Source organism: Sorex araneus, chromosome 7, assembly GCF_027595985.1.
Source record: "Sorex araneus isolate mSorAra2 chromosome 7, mSorAra2.pri, whole genome shotgun sequence".
Classification (NCBI taxonomy): domain Eukaryota; kingdom Metazoa; phylum Chordata; class Mammalia; order Eulipotyphla; family Soricidae; genus Sorex; species Sorex araneus.
In genome coordinates this window covers 3,787,305-3,804,623 of record NC_073308.1, presented here as the reverse complement: position 1 = coordinate 3,804,623, position 17,319 = coordinate 3,787,305, and the positions used below count along the sequence as shown (strand labels likewise).

The following is a 17,319-nucleotide window of genomic DNA, read 5'->3' as shown; positions in this document are numbered from 1 at the left end:
ATGGAGTGAGGCGCTGAGCTCGGGCACATTTAAGGGCTGGTCCAGGTTGTCACGAAAGCGCTGGGCTCCACCGGCCACTCGCCTTGGCTGTGCTGGTAAACGTGGGGCCAGCGGAGGTGGAGGGGGGGCTTGGAGGAGGGGACCCTGGTTTTTGGCTTATTTGGGGTAGACACCGGACAGTGCTCGGGGCTCAGTCCTGCGCTCCACACTCAGGAATCCCATACGCGATGCCGCGGGGGATCGAACCCGGTCCCCGGGCGGGCCTCGGGGTGCACTGCAGGGAGCTGAGGGAAACTGGGCTAAGGGAGCCGAGCCCGCGAGGGGCAGAGCGGCGAGGGCGGCCCCCGGGGTCGCGGGGCGGCGGCGGGCCGGGGTCGGGTTCGGGCTCGCGGGCTCGGGTGGGGAAGAGGCTGGCAGACGCCGGGCTCGGGGCGGGCGCCCGGGGGGCTCCGCGGGGGCTCCCCGCCGCCGCGACGCTTCCCCTCTGCTCGCCCCCTCAGCCGTCACTCTCCACAGGGAGCCGGGAGGCGGTGACGGACGCTCAGGGCGGCTGCAGCCCCTCAGCTTCGCTCCCGACGTGGCAGCAGCCTCCCAGCCTCAGACAACAGGAAGCAGCGCCCACGGCGATGACGCAAGCACGTCGTCTGGACGTCGGGTCACGCCCCCACGCGACGGCCCAATCGCGGGGCTCCGAGGAGATCGGGGGCGGGGCCTGCGGGTTTGTGCTTCGCCGCAGGTCTGGGAGGAGGCTTCAGACCTGCCCCCCAGCCGGGCTTGCTCGCTGCCTCCGGTGTCCCCGCGGGACTAAACCCTACTGGCTACCTTCCCTTGCCGGCCACCATCTGCGTGACAGTGGAGCCCTCTCGGCTTCCGTGAGTGAAGTTTCTCCAGTTGTGAAGCGGGGTTAATATCGCCGCCAGTCTTTGCTTTCCGAGGGCGTGGGCGCTGGGAGCCAATTGAGCTCAAGCGCAGACTGGACCTTCCTGCCCAGGGGGCTCTCAGGAAAACGTGTTTCCCCTACTCTTTATACCCGGAGCGCGCCCTGGGCGCCCCCCTCCCCCCGCGATGTTTTATAGTCAACTGCTTGGCATCGGTCCCAAAGACCCAAGACATTTGCACCCTTTCTGGTCTTTGCAGCACTGTTCACAGTAGCCCAAATCTAGAATCGACCCTATTGTCCAAGAATAGAGGACTGGTTAAAGAACCTGTCTTTGTCTTTAAAGGTACATCTAGAATGGGATACTACTCAGCTCTAAAAGATGATAGCATGTAATCGGCTGCTATGTGGATAGATCTGGAGAGTATCAGGACAGATGAAATTAGGAGGAGAGAACTGAATAACCTTCCTGACATATGTGATATGAAAAAGACATCATAAGGAAGTAATAAATAAGGAAATAAATAATAATAAATAAGTAAGGAAACAATAAATGCCCAAAGGCAACAGAAACTGAGTGGCCTTCAGTAGGAGCTAACCAGGGCGGAAGGATGGGGACAGACACTAGACACTCTGGTGGAGGGTGAGGTGTTGCAACATGTTATGCCTGAAAGTCTATCGTTGACGGTATTGGAAATCATGATGCCTAAATTAAAATTTGGAAAGAGAGGAAAGAGGGAGAGAAAGAGAGAACGGAAGAAAGGAGGATTTTAAAAGAAGGGGTGACGGTGAATGTCAGGTTTATGGTGATTGGTGATTAGTGGAATTAGGCAAAGGCTATGGTTAGGCTTAGGGTAAGGCCATGGCAGAAGTTGGTGAGGTTAGATTTAGAGTTAGGTCATGGCAGAAGTTGAAAAGTTTGAGTCGGGGGTAAATGGTAGGTTTAGTGTAGTTGTAAGGTTAGACCAAGGCTGGCTATAGCACGTGGCTCAAATCATAATGAAGTTTGAGGGTCTCTGCCTGGACTGGGATATTAAGGGTGAGAGAGTTTTTAAATTTTTTTTTTCTATTTAGGTCACATCTGGTGATGCTCTGGGATTACTCCTGGCTCTACATCAGGAATTACTCCTGATGGTGCTCAGGGGACCATATGGGATGCCAGAGATAAAATGTAGGTCAGCTGTGTGCAAGGCAAATGCCCTATCGGATGTACTATCACTCCAGACCCGAGATCTAATCACTTATGTCAGTTGTCATCCTGTTAATCCTCGATTAGCTCGAGCGGGCGCCAGTAACGTCTCCATTTGTCCCTGTCTCGTGCTAGTGTAGCCCAATGATATCTGCTCGATGCAAGAACAGGAAGAGCCTCAAATCATTCCTTCAGGGTTTTGAGGAAGAAGTCTGACCATCTCCTGGGTGGGCGGCCACTCGGTATTTTGACGTCCTGTGGAATCCACTCGATAACAGCTCTAGTCCAGCGGTCATCTCTTAATCGCATTGCCGGTCCGGCCCATCTGATTTTTGATGCCTTGGCAAGCAAGACAGCGTCCCTGATTCTTTTTTTTTTTTTTTTTTTGCAGTTTTGATGCCTTTGGCCATTTTGTTTTTTCCTTGCTGTTTTTTTTAAATTTTTATTAGTGAATCACCGTGAGGTACAGTTACAAACTTATGAACTTTCATGTTTGCATTTTGTTTACATCCCTCCACCAGTGCCCATTCTCCTCCACCAATGTTCCCAGTATCCCTCCCACCACCCACACCCCAACCTCCACCACCCCACCCTGCCTCTGCAGCAGGGCATTCCCTTTGTTCTCTCTCCTATTGGATGTTGTAGTTTGCAATACAGGTATTGAGTGGCCATCATGTTCAGTCTATAGTCTACTTTCGGCATGCAGCTTTCAACCTGAGTGGGTCCTCCCAACATTCTCTAGTAGGTGTTCGTTCCCTTCTCTATCACAGCTGCTCTTTCCCCCAGCATGTGAGGCCAGTTTCCAAGCTGTTGGCAGACCTCCTGGTTCTTATCTCTACTACTCTTGGGTGTTAGTCTTCCATTCTGCTACTTTATATTCCACAGATGAGTGCGATTTTTCTATGTCTGCCTCTTTCTTTCTGACTCATTTCACTCAATGTGATACTTTCCATGTTGACCCACTTATATGCAAATGTCATGACTTCATCTTTTCTAACAAGGCATTCCTGATTCTTGATTGTCCATGGAGGTTGGAACTCCAGATTCCTTTTCTCACTTGAGTGAAACATGATACCCCTCTTTGGATTCCTCTTTGGGATACCTGAATAGTGTTCTCATCCTGTTTGTGTAGGGCCCAGGTCTCTGAGGCGTATGTTAGTGCAGAAAGAATAGTGGAGTCGAAAAGATGTACCTGGAGCCGGAGGTTCTTCGTCCTCTTAACCACTTCTTCGACGCTCTTTTTTTTTTTTCCTGCCCCCCACCCCTTCTTTGAAGCTCTTGAAGGCATTCCACGCTGCTCTCTTCCTCCTGCACAGTTCTGGCGCCAAGTTGTTCCTCATGTTGAGTTCTCGACCCAGGTACACACAGCTGCTGCATTCGGAGATGTTCGTTCCATTGAGAGCAAATGGGACATCAGGGACTAGTTCGTACATCATTTTGCTGAGATTCAGCTGCAGTCCGACCTTTCCACACTCGAAGTCGAAGTCAGCCAGCATTTGTGCCGCTTGGCTAATGTTTGGTGTTATGAGAACGATGTCAACAGCGAAATGGAGGTGGTGTAGTTGCCGACCATCTATCTTCACTCCCAATCCTTCCCATTCCAGTTGTCGCATGATGTTCTCGAGGGTGGCACTGAAGAGTTTCGGTGAAATGGTATCACCCTGCCGAACCCCTCTCTTTACGTCGATGATCACTTCATCGAGATTTAATACCTGTAGGAAATCTAAGCCCCCACTGAGTGGCAGGTAGGAACTGGGATTTGTCTTGTGTAACTTCCTTATCCAGAATATGGGCACCATTGTTAGACTGTGGTATGAAGAAAATGGTGGAGGTGGACTGAGAGATAGTTAAGGATTAAGGCACTTGCCTTGCAAGCAGCCAACCTGGTTTGAATCCATATTGTCCCCTTAGCCCCACCAGAAGTGATCCCTGAGCACAGAGCCAGAAGTAAGTCCTGAGCACAACTGGGTATGGCTCAAAACAAAAATAAACAAAGAATACAGTTTCGGGCAAGGGTGATGTGAGGCCAGGATGTAGAGGATGGTTCAGTGGTAGCACCGTAGCACTGTTCTCCCGTTGTTCATCATTTTGCTCGAGCGGGCACCAGTAACGTCTCCATTGTGAGACTTGTTATTGTTTTTGGCATATCGAATACGCCATGGGTAGATTGCCAGGCTCTGCCGTGCGGGTGGGATACTCTTGGTAGCTTGCCAGGCTCTCCAAGAGGCAAGACGGAGGAATCAAACCCGGGTCGACGGCATGCAAGGCAAATACCCTACCTGCTGTGCTATCACTCCAGTGGTAGAGTTCTCGAATTGCTTGTGTGAGACCATGTTCCATCAAGGGCACCACCAAAAAAAAAAAAATTAAAAATTGGCGACCCAGGGATGGTTCAGGGGTGAGTGCCTGCATACTAGTAAGAGGGCTTGCATTCAATTCCTCGAACAGGAGAATGAGAGTCAAGGAAAAGGAGGAAAGATACAGGTTTGGGAGAGGGTAAGTAACGTGGAGGTCCAAGGCTACACAGCTAATACAGAGGAGAAACAGGATTTCCAGCTGGTCCCTTTTGGCTGTAATTGAAGGGGCAACAGCTTGGTGGCGCGGCAGCTGGGCTTTGAAGCAAGAGAAGGCCGAGAGAATTGCTCTCCCTCACACCATTTACTGGACTTTCCTGAAAAAGTAGAACCCAGGGCTGGGGGGAGGGGTGGAGATGGCCCAAAGGGTTGGGCACATGCTTTGCACATAGGAGGCCTAGCTCCAATCCCCGGCACTTTACGGATCCCCTAAGCACCAGCAGGAAAGACCCCACAGCAGAGCTGAGAGTATCCCTTGAGCAGCACTGGTTGTGCCCCCCATAAACCAACAAAACAACAACATAGCTGAGAGGGGTCTGGCTCTGCAACCGTGGTTCCCCCTGAACCTCACAGTGTGCACCCCCCGTGGTTTCAGCTTCTCTCCTCCACCTCCACTCATTGCCCTCAGCAGGTCTCCCATTCTCCAGTGTTCTGGGGGAGATGTCAGTGGGCCTGCCCCTCTGCGTTCTCTCTCCTGACTGCTGTGCAGTAGATTCTGAGGTGACCTCCTGTCACGCAGTGGACATCCCACAGCTTCCTCTGGCTGCTTCCTGAGTTGAGGTGTCACTTCCCGGCTTCCTTCTCTTCTTGCCTTCTGGGCTGGAGCATGAGCTCAGTTGATTGGAGTGACTCCTGAGCACAGAGCTGGGAGTAAGTAGAGCTGGAAGTAAGTAGCCTCCAGGGGTGCCCCTTCCCCCCACAGTCAACAAAAAAGAACATGGCACAGAAGCTTCCCAGTTCCCTTCTCTGAAAGCAGCCACACGCACCGTGTCTCGTGTATCCCGCTGGAGATATTCCCCTTGCATGTCTCCCAGAAATCTCAAGGTGAGTCGCCTTCTGTGGCAACCATGTGTGGCTACTCATCTGTTGCAAGGACCCAGCAGCTCTCGGATCTACATCTGTGATAACCTCACTGGCAACAGCACATCCTTTCTGTTCCCCCACTTTTATCAGCTGGATAAAATCTTGACATTGAATTGCCCCTTTTAGGGACTGGGAGAAAGAGCTGAGCCCCTAAAACCCACTTTCCCGCACGTACCCCATGCATGTACTCCCTCGGCAATAGACTGTGTGGCACTTTAGAGGATGCAGCTGGCTCTCAATGGCTCCCCTTGGGATACACAGTCTGCTGGGAAAGGCAGCTACTCAATAGAGCAGCTGGCTTGTGACCTGGTTCTCAGGGCCAATGAGAAGTTGAGAAGGGTCCAGGGCTGTGGGGAAGCTATGGACCTCTGCTGGTGAATCTCTCTTTTTTTGCATTGGGTGTAGGTGTGGGGAATTTCTGGTAAAAATCAGAAAACCTGCCAGATAAATTAATTCTAAAAGAGCTGAACACTGAATTTCATTTTTCTTAAACTCATCTTCAACTCCATGCAGTTCCCTGATCAAGGCTATGCTGTTCTGACAACCTTCCTCTTGGGCGCTCTCTGGTCATGACAGTTATATCCATTTCAAATGACATCTTAGTGGCAGGCATTAGATGTTTGGAAAAGGAATCTACAGAGTCTTCTGAGACTGTTGGGACTGTTGGGAGTCCCTGCCTAAAAATGCAGTTTCATTTAAAATGCAGAGCAGGGGCTTGAGTGATAGTACAGCAGGAAGGGCCTTTGCCTTGCATATGGCCAACCTGGGCTTGACCTCCAGCATTCCACGTGGTCCCCTGAGCACCGTCAGAAGTAACTCTTGAGTGCAGAGCCAGGAGTAACCCCTGTGCATCGCTGGGTGTGACCCAAAAAGAAAAAATAAATCGTCTATGATACGTCACCTTGTGCACTAGTAAGCCAGGTAAAGTTAAATACATTAGTGAGAAAAGTTAGTATTTAGCCAAATTTGATCACACTGACCCGAAGAACAAACCAGGGTTAGCCCCATGCAAGGCAAACGCCCTACATGCTGTGCTATTGCTCCAGCCCCTAAAGACATTTTCGAGTATAAAAAGGTTATGAGTATCTTTGTTGAGGAGGAGGAGGTCTGTGCTACTTCCACTGCTGCTGCAGTTCTTGCTACCACAGATCTGTCTCAGGCAGGGAAGGAAGATGGGGTGCATGCGGCTGGATAAGCCTGGTGGGTCCAGAAGAACCTCGGGCAGTACCTGGCTGCACAAATGTTTGGTTTTTGGGCCACACCTGGAGATGCTCAGGAGTTTCTCCTGGCTCTGCACTCAGGAGTCACTCCTGGCCATGTTTGGGGACCATATGGGATGCCAGAGATCAAACCAGGTCAGCTGCATGCAAGGCAGCCGCCCTCCCCACTGTACTATCTCTCTGGCCCCTCTTTTCTTAAATTTTTTTCCAGTATTTTGGGGCCACACCTATCCAGGTCTTACTCGTGGCTCTGTGCTCAGGGATCATTACTGGCAAGGTTCAGGGATCAAACCCAGGTCACTTGTGTGAAAAACAAGTGCCCTACTCACTGTACTATTACTCCTGTCCCTCCACCAATGTTTTCTGAAATCGAGGTGGAGAAAGGTCATCTTAGTCAACTACTGCTCACACATTCTTCTTTACTCTGTGTCTTCCAGCATCCTACTCACTGAGGACTGAGGGGTTTTGGTTTGTTTAGTTTTTGGTGACGTGGGGCTTGGTGCCCAATCTGGTGGTCGTCAGGGGCTACTCATTGCTCTGTATTCAGTGGCGACTCCTAATTGGGCTTGGGGGACCAGAGGTGGTGCTGGGGGTACACTCCACACCGGTTGGTCACCTGGAAGGCAAGGGCTAATTATCCAGCCTTGAAAACTACGTTTTTGGGTGGTTTCTTTTTAACCCTTTTTTTTTTAAAAAAAAAGTGTTATTAAATTACCGTGAGAACAGTTACAAGTCTCAATCATACAATTATCAAACACCCATCCCTTCACCAGTGCATATTCCACCACCAAGAATCCCAGTTTACCCCCACCCCCACCCTGCCTGTGTGGCAGATGATTTTCACTTTACTCTCTTTGCTTTGTTTACATTCAATGTTCAACAGAAAACCCACTATAATTTGAAATATTCCCCCAACAATCAGACCTGCCGAAAAGGCATCATTAAATCATTTGTTTTCTATTGCTGATAATGAAGAGCATATGATGTCTTTTTCAGATTTCTGGTATTTTAGTAATTAAGTCCAGAGGGATTTCTGCCAGCAGCCGCTGCGTTCTGATATTGGTTTGTGTGCCTCTGGGATCATGGCTGTTCAGGAGCGGAGGAGCCGATTGTGGGTGGCTGCTCAGGGTCCCCTTTGGGTGGAAGGCAGGGCCTTGTTTTGTTTATTTTTAAAAAGTAAAACAAGACAAAAAACCCCAAGCGAATTTTCTGCTAGGTCTTGAGGGAGAAGAACCTTCAATACCAAGATAGGGCATGCACTTGTGGATAAGTTTGAGAGCTTGGGAAAACACAGGCCTTAGCATCAACAGCGGTATAGACACTGCTGCAAAATTTCTGGTCATTTCAAGAGTCCAAGAGAGTGACCATAAGGAGGGGTAGGAGTTGAGTCTGCTGTCATTAACTGCTGTGGCACTTGGGGAGCCCTTGGAGAGAACAACAGGATTGGCTTTAATACTCATTATTTAATACTCATGATTTGCTTTAATACTCATCCCTGCTGGAGGATGGTGGCTTTAACAGCTCTTTAGGAACAATTATTCTGGGGCATGAGGAGAGGCTCCCATCCTCCCATCCCACCCATTCTTCTTGGACCTCATCCGTGCCTCGGGGAGGGATTCCAGCTCCAGTCCTGCATCCTGCCAATGGCCTTTATTGGTTACACGAATGTTGACCTCTTTTTTTAGCTTTAATTCCCAAGCCCATTGCTGAACTTACTCATATATTCATTTTTAAATGATAAAATAAGTATTTTATAGGAACTGCTGAGAAGTTCTTCACTGTATCACTGTATCACTGTCATCCTGTTGTTCATTGATTTACTTGGGCAGGCGCCAGTAACGTCTCCACTCGTCCCAGCCCTGAGATTTTAGCAGCCTCTCCTTACTCGTCTTTCCCAATGATTGGAGGCTCTTTTGGGGTCAGGGGAATGAGACCTGTTATTGTTACTGTTTTTGGCATATTGAATACACCACAGGGAGCTTACCAGGCTCTGCCATGTGGGCAGGATACTATAGGTAGCTTGCTGGGCTCTCCAAGAGGCATTTACATAAATTTCCCTCTATGATGATGTGTCATGCGGCCATCAAGTTGCTGCGTGATCCAGGAATATGTCCACTCATGTGTAAGGCTCGGCCCAAGCATGTGAAAAGTGGCTCAGAGCATGGCGGCGGTTGGGTAGTGGAGGTCGGCTGCTGGGGCTGAGTTCCTTGGGGTGGGGAGGGCTCTCACCTGTCCCCCTTTTGTGCGCCCCTGAATGTAAACAGCCTGGTGTGGAGTCTGGTGGCATGGCTATGGGGGCCTCATTTTATTCTCCCTTCCGGGAGCAGCAGTGTGAATTCTGAACAGTGGCCTATGAGATGATTATCTGGTGCCTACAGGAGGTGGCTTATGGGTGTGACTCATGGGTCGATGAGATTGGGGGAAGCAGGCAGAGGTAAGATGATTTTTTAAAAAATGATTAAAAACAAGATGATTTAAAAAATGTTTTAGGAGACTTGACTGGAGATCTAGCAAAGGACAATAGAAAGGATGCATACTGATCATGAGTATAGACAGTCATTTCAAAGATTTAGATCTAGGCATTGTAAGTAGTAAGAAATTTGGGACATTATGTACCCTAACCAAGCCTCTGTTTTGTAATAAAGTCATAGGGTTGTTATGAGCCTTCACATTCTAAGCATGTAAAGAACTTATTAGTATAGTACTTGGATGTGGCTCATCGTGATTTTATTATAAGAGCATGGAATGTTTCACTATGAAAGACAAATTTCCAGGTGGTCTGAGGCGGGAGCCGTTCATTCAGACACGGTGGCTCCCTTTGAGGAGTCCTGTAGTTCCTCAATCTGAGTTGAGATCTCCTGTGTTGACGAGATCTCCTGGGATCTGAAGGACTCGAGTGCATGGGGGGCCTGTGGAGCCTTGATGGACAGACTTGACTGGGGAGTCTGTGGTGTCGGGGTGCCAAGTAGGGGGCGCTGAGGTGCCTGTGCTCCCTGGGTCTTCTTGGCTGCCTTGGTCTTGGCTGCTTTCTCCTCAGGAGTCAATTCTGTTTTTGCTACTACGACCTCCTTGAGCTCCCTGGAACAAGAAGAATACAGTCAGCTCTCACAAGGGACCTGCCCCCTCTGCATCGCTTCCTGACTTCAGGCAGGTATTGGAACTGTCCCCATCGTTTACCCTGTATTACGGCGGAAGATCTCGGAATCCTTGTCACGTATCTGTGACATGCTTTTTTTATGTGTGGCACTGAGCGAACGATTGGTGTCTTTCACCCGCAGGGGCCGCCTTCGCCAGAAAAAGCCATCCTGGAAAAGGCAAGGGGAGCTCCTGATCCTGCATCCCAGTCCACTCCTGTCCTGCCTCAGTGCCCCCTCCTCCCTGTGCTTACCTGACTCTTTCGTTCTGAACTTCTCTTATGAGAACTTCCAGAGGTCCTTGGAGAAAAACACGGACACACATCATTTGTCATTCACCCATTTCCCATGCTTCCTAGGATGGAGGTCTCTGGTCTTGTTGGGACAATTACATGGGTACCTCGGTCTGGAGCCATGATGAGTCCAACCACTATAACCTGACACCTTGAGAAAGATTCCATGCATACCTGTGGCGGTTTTTAGACATTTGTTGGGTCCATCCAAAGGGACCCCATTGTCTCTTGAGAGACCTTGATATGTAGCCTGGCTTGGAAAACAGGCAGGATATTTAGTTCTGCTCACCACCGCGGCCCCAGCAAATGCTGTGTGCAAAGAAAAAACTGCCCACCACACTGAGAGAAAGCACTAGAGTCTGTCCAGAAGCCTTTCCACTGGTTGCCTCTGGATTTAGTCTCTCAGGCACCCTTTACCGGAAGTTGGGTTGGGGGAGGTGCTTCTATCGTCCTAGCTGCTTTATCCCAGATGCTGAACTAGAGTAAATGCCTGTGTGCAGTTAGCCAAGTTCTTTAGCACACTAGCTTTCATCCTGCAGACAATCGCCAGTGAGCAAAGAAGCCACAGGTATCAGCATCAAAGGCAGGAACCACACTGAGGCACGGCGATGGGTTTTGAGTGTGAACAGAGGAGAGAGCAGTCTCGCGCTTTACAGGCAGTGCGTGTGTACAGAGCAAGTGGGCGCTGAGTGGAGATAAGAAACGCAGCTCCCAGTTCAAGGACTCTGGTCATCAATGGAGAGGTCCCAAGGGACAGGGACCATGCTCTTTCCCACTCACCAGCAGTGCACCCCCAAGGGCAAGGTAGTTTCCATTTTCCCTCGGTTCCTTTTTATAAGCGCTAGAGACAGAGGTTGTGGGATGTGCCTCAATAGTAAAGTACTTGGCTTGCATGTGTGAGGCCCTGGGTTCAATTCCTGACACCATGCCGAGCACTGAGGCTGGCGTAGCCCTGAGCTACTGGAAAGATAGTTAAAAGGGTCTTTTGGGCATAAGGCTCCAACTTTGGCCGATGGCACCGTATGGCCTCCCTGAGCACAGGTGGGCTGTGATCCCTGAGAGCAGAGCCACCCCACATGGGGGACTGAGCAGCCTGGCCATTAAGGCCCTAAGACACTAACACTGAACTCAGGCCCAGGTCACAGGGCCAAGTAGCACACGGAAGGGCTCCAGGGTCCCCAAGCACCGGGGGGAGGACCCTCCAGTATAAATGAAAGGTTGTCAGACTAATATTTACCTGGATCTTCCATTTTTAGATCTTCGTCTCTGACCATATATCTGTTTTGAAAAAAAAATCATGATTATCGTGGTGACCAATCTCTATACAGCCTTATTAATTCCATTGCTTTTTGCTGTACCTACCCACTGACATCACTTTTTAAGAACAGGAGTTCTCTCCTGTTCAATGGTCCCTGGGCATGACTTAAGGGGCACAGTTAGGAATACAGCTTAGTGACTGTTTTAGAGAAATTCAGCACATTAATCCGGATAAAAAACTATGAAGTAGGAAACTAAAAGTATCTGCCAAGCCCCAAACACAGAAACATCCTTTTAACAGTGACTGTGTTCTAAACAATGCCAAGAACCAGTCTGATGCCTTTCCCATCGCCGCTATTATCCCCCGTGAGGAGTCCTCATCAATGCAGCGCGCAGAGTCGAGTCTTACGGGAGACAAAACTTGGCTGCATTTGCAATGATTCCTCCCCAAACAAACCAAAACCAATAAAGGTTCTATGAGATATGTTGATTCCTGGGGCTATAGATATCACACTGTGGGTGGGGCACTTGCCTTGAACGTGACTGACCCAGATTCAATCCCAGGACCCCAGATGGTTCCCTCAGCCCCCATTGGGAGTGATCCCTGAGAACAGAGCCAGGAATAAGCCCTGAGCACAGATGGCTGTGGCCCCCAATAAATAAGTAAATCAATATGTCAACTGTTAGAGCGACTTCGACTGAACTTTCAATACTTTAAACATTTCCGTGTTTTTGTCCTTAAGGAGATAAAATGGAACAGTGGAATAAGGAGCACGGGCTGCTTTGCATGTGACCCTCATGTTTGAAAGTGGGATGATGGGGCTGGGGAGGTAGCTCAGTGGGAGAATGCCTGCCTTGCATGCAGGAGACGGGGGTTTGGTACCCAGCATGACAAGAACAGCAAGAATGGAGGGATGCTAATGCTGCCCTTAGAGGACTGCGAGGATTAAACCAGACAACATATAGGAAACGCCTTGTACTGTGGTTGGCATAAATCAGTGCTGCTTGCTGGTGATGTCACAAACGAGCAGCTTACACATATCAAAGGCTCAGAGAGCTCTTCCTCAGCACCGTCACTTCTAATTTATTCTAATTCTTTGTTGGTTGTTGTGGTGGTGCCAGGGATCGAACCCAGGGCCTCACACACGCAAGACAAGTGCAATACCACTAACCTAGATCCCGAACCCCTTCAATCACAGTTTGCTGTTGTTTATTTTTTGAGGCTCTCCCTGGCAGTTGGTGCTTGCGGGAGGGCTACTTCTGGGGTGGTGCTCAGGGACCAGGTAGCGCTATGGCTAGAACCTGGGCTTCCCACTTGCAAGGTGAGTTGAAGTTTTAGTCTTTTGAGTCATCTCCTTGGCCCTCAAATCACTTTTTTAATGAGCCTGCTGGGAAAAGTCAGTGGTGCGTACTTGAACAGAAGACAGATGTGGGCGAGCTCCTGGAGTAACTACCGCTCGCCTGCCATGATCAGAGTAGCCCAGCGCGGGCTCAGGCTGCAGTGCGGGTATGTTTGGTTTGGGAGCCACCCAGCAATATGCAGGAACAATTTTATTTGCTGTTTAGGAGTAGCTCTTGGTGGCCCTTGTGGCTCTAGGGGTGAGGGCGTGTACTGCCGAGGATCGAACCCAGGTCTTCCTCACGCAAAGCATGAAACTAGCCCTCGGAGGGAGCTATCTCCCCAGTCTTAGCTGCAATGTTTTAACTTCATCTACTGAGATGGCGCTTTAACCCAAAGAGATAAATTTCACTTCCTTTTCTCTTTACCTAGGGGGGGTGGGGAGTTGGGGAGTGGGGGGTTGGGAGGTATACCGGGTTTTTTTTTGGGGGGGGGTGTTGTGGAATATGTGCACTGGTGAAAGGATGGGTGTTTGAGCATTGTATAACTGAGACATAAGCCTGAGAACTTTGTAACTTTCCACATGGTGATTCAATAAAATAAATTTAAAAAAAAAGTAAAGAGAGCTTACTGCACTGGATCAGCAAGATAACAACTTTATCTTTCAGTCCCAGGAGGGTGGAGACTCTACATTTTTGATCCTTCCAGTCAACAAGGAAAGTAATCAAGGAGTAGAAGAATGTCAGTGAGTGGTGAGTACATCAAACCACTGACATTCTTTTGAATTGCACTGTAGCACCGTCATCCCGTTGTTCATTGATTTGCTTGAGTGGGCACCAGTAATGTCTCCTTTGTGAGACTCGTTGTTACTGTTTTTGGTATATTGAATACACCACAGGTAGCTTGCCAGGTTCTGCCCTACAGGCAGGATACTGTTGGTAGCTTGCTGGGCTCTCCAAAAGGGACAGAGGAATCAAACCCAGGTCGGCTGTGTGCAAAGCAAACGCCCTACCCACTGTGCTATTACTCTGGTTCTGAAAAATAAACTATATTCTAATCAGAACTAAACTGTTTTTTCAAGGCAAAGGGGAAATGACATAAGTATAGTAACTGCTTCCTGAAAACAAATGGAGAAGAGATTAATACTCCTTGTTTTAGCTATTAGTAATTATAACTAGGAAGAAGATCATTAAAAGAGTCAGCTACACTGATGAGAAGACATGATACCTTTCATGCTATAAAGGTAGTCTTTTGTTCTTTGGTGTACAGTCTAAGCAAATCCAAGTTTTTAGTTGAAAAATCTGCTGACCTTGTATTTATCAAACAGAAATACATCTGACACTGAAAGAAAATATGTATGCTTGTCATAGTGCTACACATGTTTATTTTTGTACTTTTCCCTCATTCATAGTCAATAAAAAACTGCCTTCAATTTCCTTAATTCTCCCTTAAAGACCATAGCAATGTACCTTTTAAAACAGTAAAAATAATGACTTAACATAGTTCTCAGGTAATTAGAGCCAATTCAAAAATTACTGGTGAAAAAAAATTTAGACATTGTGATTTGTAAAACCATTAATAATAGAGTTTAAGGCAATATCAATGTTAACTCCAAAGCCCCCTCCAGTGTCAACATTCCTACACTAATCAAGACCTGAGGCTGTCCCTTTATCCACCCCACTTCCTTTGCAAACTCATGCTTTGCTTTTTAATTTACTTATTATAGTTTGGGCTGGAGCAATAGCACAGCGGTAGGGCGTTCGCCTTTCACGCGGCCGACCCGTGTTCGATTCCTCCGCCCCTCTCACCTCCTCCCGGCAAGCTACCGAGTATCGTGCCCGCATGGCAGAGCCTGGCAAGCTACCCGTGGCGTATTGGATTTGCCAAAAACAGTAACAAATAAGTCTCACAATCAAGAGACATTACTGGTGCCCACTCGAACAAATCGATGAGCAACGGGATGACAGTGACATGACAGTGACAGTGACATAGTTTGGGCCACATGCTTACGGAGTGCTGACTTTATGTGTGTTTTTTTTTTCTTTTTGGGTCACACCTGGCGATGCACAGGGGTCACTCCTGGCTCATGCACTCAGGAATTACTACTGGCGGTGCTCAGGGGACCATATGAGATGCTGAGATTCGAACCCGGGTTGGCCGCGTGCAAGGCAAACGCCCTACCCGCTGTGCTATCACTCCAGCCCCACAGAGTGCTGACTTTAATGATTTTTTTTCCTTTTTGGGTCACACCTGGTGATGTTCAGGGGTTACTCCTGGCTCTGTACTCAGGAATCACTCCTGGTGGTGCTCAGGGAACCATATAAAAAGCAAAAGAGTAAATAAAATAAATAAAAACCATTAACTGGGGCCAGGTAGATAGCTAAGCAGTTAGAGGTGCCTGTGTTGAGTCTTCCCCACATGTGGTCCCTGAGCACCCCCACCAGGTGTGATCCTTAGCACTGTAGGCCCCCAACAGTTTTTTTTTCTAATTGTACTTTCATAAGGTTGTTCACATGAATTGATTACATTCAGGATTTCAACACCAATCCCACCACCATTACATCTTCCCACCATCCTTATTTCAATTTTCCCACCACTACTTAAGCCTACCTGCCACAGGCAGATGCTAGATAGTTTATTTTCTATTGCTTTTTATGAATATCATGACATGTCGCATGGCTGCGAAAGCAGCTGTGTGCTCCTGGAATTCTAAATTTGGAAATGATTGGGGTCCAGAGACACCTCTGCAGTGAGCGAATCCATTCCAAGATTCATTTGTGAGTCTCTGGATCAAGGCCATTAGTGGTTTTTTTGTTTGTTTGTTTGTTTGTTTGTTTGTTTTTTGCTTTTTGGGTCACACCCGGTGATGCACAGGGGTTACTCCTGGCTCATGCACTCAGAAATAACTTCTGGTGGTGCTCCCGGGACCATATGGGATGCTGGGAATTGAACCTGGGTCAGCCATGTGCAAGGCAAACGCCCTACCCGCTGTGCTATCACTCCAGCCCCCAAGGCCATTAGTGTTCTTAAGTGGCTCCCGGAGGCAGTTTGTGGGCCTGAGAGCCAGGACCCCGAAGGGCGGGAGTCAGGAAGGACCAGCCAGTCCCCGCCCCCTGTGGCCTGGAGGCTTCAGTCTCTGGTACCGTGTACCTGTGCTTTTCTTCTAAAAGTTTGTGACTGCCAGGGGTTCATTTGGAGTAGGCAGAGAGAGAACAGCCGCTCCATCCATGGTGCCCCAGTGCAATCGACACGGCACCCACCAACAGTTCTATATCCTCCGTCCCGAACATGCTTAGAGAAGCATTGCTGGGAGTGCCCCAACACCGCCCCGAGCACTGCTTAGGAGGGGGAGAATCGTTAACTTCAGATTGGTTCTTAGTCTGTGATTCCTGTGCTAGCACATCACCATCTCCTGGGGACTTTTGAAAAGTGCGAAATACCCTGCTCACCTCAAGCTTAATGTATTGAACAAAGTATTGAGATTCAGTTAGATCCCAATAGTTTGTGTTTCAGCAAGTTTTTTGGATCATTCTGATGATTGCCGAAAGTTTGAGAGCCTTGGAAGGCATTCTTTAATATTTCCAGTTTCAAGTACCTGGCGCAGTGCTCAGGAGCAACTCCTCGTTGTGCCTGGGGACCATACGTGGTGCTGGGGATTGACTTGAGGTTGGCTGCAGCATGCAAAGCAAGTGCCTTAACACCCGAACTATCTCTGTTACAGTCTAAATAAACCCAATATAGCGCTTGAGGAACCGGGGCGATTCAGGTCTTACTCTTGGCTTTGTGCTCAGGCATTACTCCTGGCAGGTTTGGGAAACCATACCGAGTGCCAGGGTTCTAACCCTCGTCAGCCACATGTAAGGCAAATGCCCTATCCATTATACTATCTCAAGCCCCCAAATCTTTTGAGGCCGTGACATAAGGGCATTGGTCAAGGTTTTGGATGTTTTTGTGATGCAGAGGTGAGGGAAGTATACATAAAAAACATGGGGCCAGGACAATAGTACAGGGGATAGTGCGTTTGCCTGGCATGCGGCTGACCCGGGTTTGATCCCCAGCATCTCTTTTGAATTAAAAAGAAAAAAAGTCTATGTTGAGAGCAGAGAGAGCGCTGAATGGTCAGAGTGCATGCTTTGCATGCAGAAGGGCCAGGCTGGATCCCTAGCTCTGCAAGGTCCCCTGAGCACCACCAGAAGTGACACCCCCTCCCACCTCCGCACTGAGCTGGGGGCAGGCCCTGGAAATCGCAGGGTGTAGTCCCCAGATTGCACACAGGAAGACTGCTTTTTGTTTCAGCTCCAGCTTTCTTATCTTAACTTTTCAAAATTATCTAAGAGCTTGTAATTTTGGTTTCACTTCCACAGGGACCTCCAGGGAGTCAGGTTCCTTCGACAAGCCCTGGGATCATCTTTGCAATATGAGAAGCAAGCACACCTCAAGACTGAAGAGGAAAATCAAGCCTCAGTAGGAGGAAAAGGGGCGTTTATTTTCCATTTGTAGCCCTTGAATCGATTGTAAAGACAGACTGAATCTTGGAAGTCTTGGGGCTGGAGCTATAGCACAGCGGGTAGGG

The 17,319-nt window shown here is 48.8% G+C and overlaps 1 protein-coding gene, 1 long non-coding RNA gene and 1 pseudogene across 7 annotated transcripts in view; 1 reads left to right on the top strand and 2 right to left on the bottom strand.

Annotated features, from left to right (window-relative positions):
- Positions 1 to 749: 749 nt before the first annotated feature.
- Positions 750 to 17,278, top strand: LOC129406490 (uncharacterized). Its single transcript, XR_008631034.1, has 3 exons — positions 750 to 872; positions 13,415 to 13,498; positions 17,111 to 17,278. It is a non-coding gene; the product is annotated as an uncharacterized LOC129406490 (long non-coding RNA).
- LOC129406641 (U7 small nuclear RNA) lies at positions 5,912 to 5,977 on the bottom strand (annotated as a pseudogene).
- The window catches only part of LOC129406488 (leucine-rich repeat-containing protein 37A3-like), a 131,490-nt gene continuing 123,604 nt past the window's right edge, over positions 9,434 to 17,319 (bottom strand). For all 6 annotated transcript variants that reach the window (XM_055144447.1, XM_055144448.1, XM_055144449.1 and 3 more), the window contains 4 exons: positions 11,388 to 11,428; positions 10,112 to 10,157; positions 9,901 to 10,028; positions 9,434 to 9,801 (listed from right to left, as the gene is read on the bottom strand). In XM_055144447.1, coding sequence (XP_055000422.1) covers positions 9,519 to 9,801; positions 9,901 to 10,028; positions 10,112 to 10,157; positions 11,388 to 11,428 — 498 coding nt within the window. In that variant the 3' untranslated portion in view covers positions 9,434 to 9,518. The remainder of the gene's footprint in view (positions 9,802 to 9,900; positions 10,029 to 10,111; positions 10,158 to 11,387; positions 11,429 to 17,319) is intronic.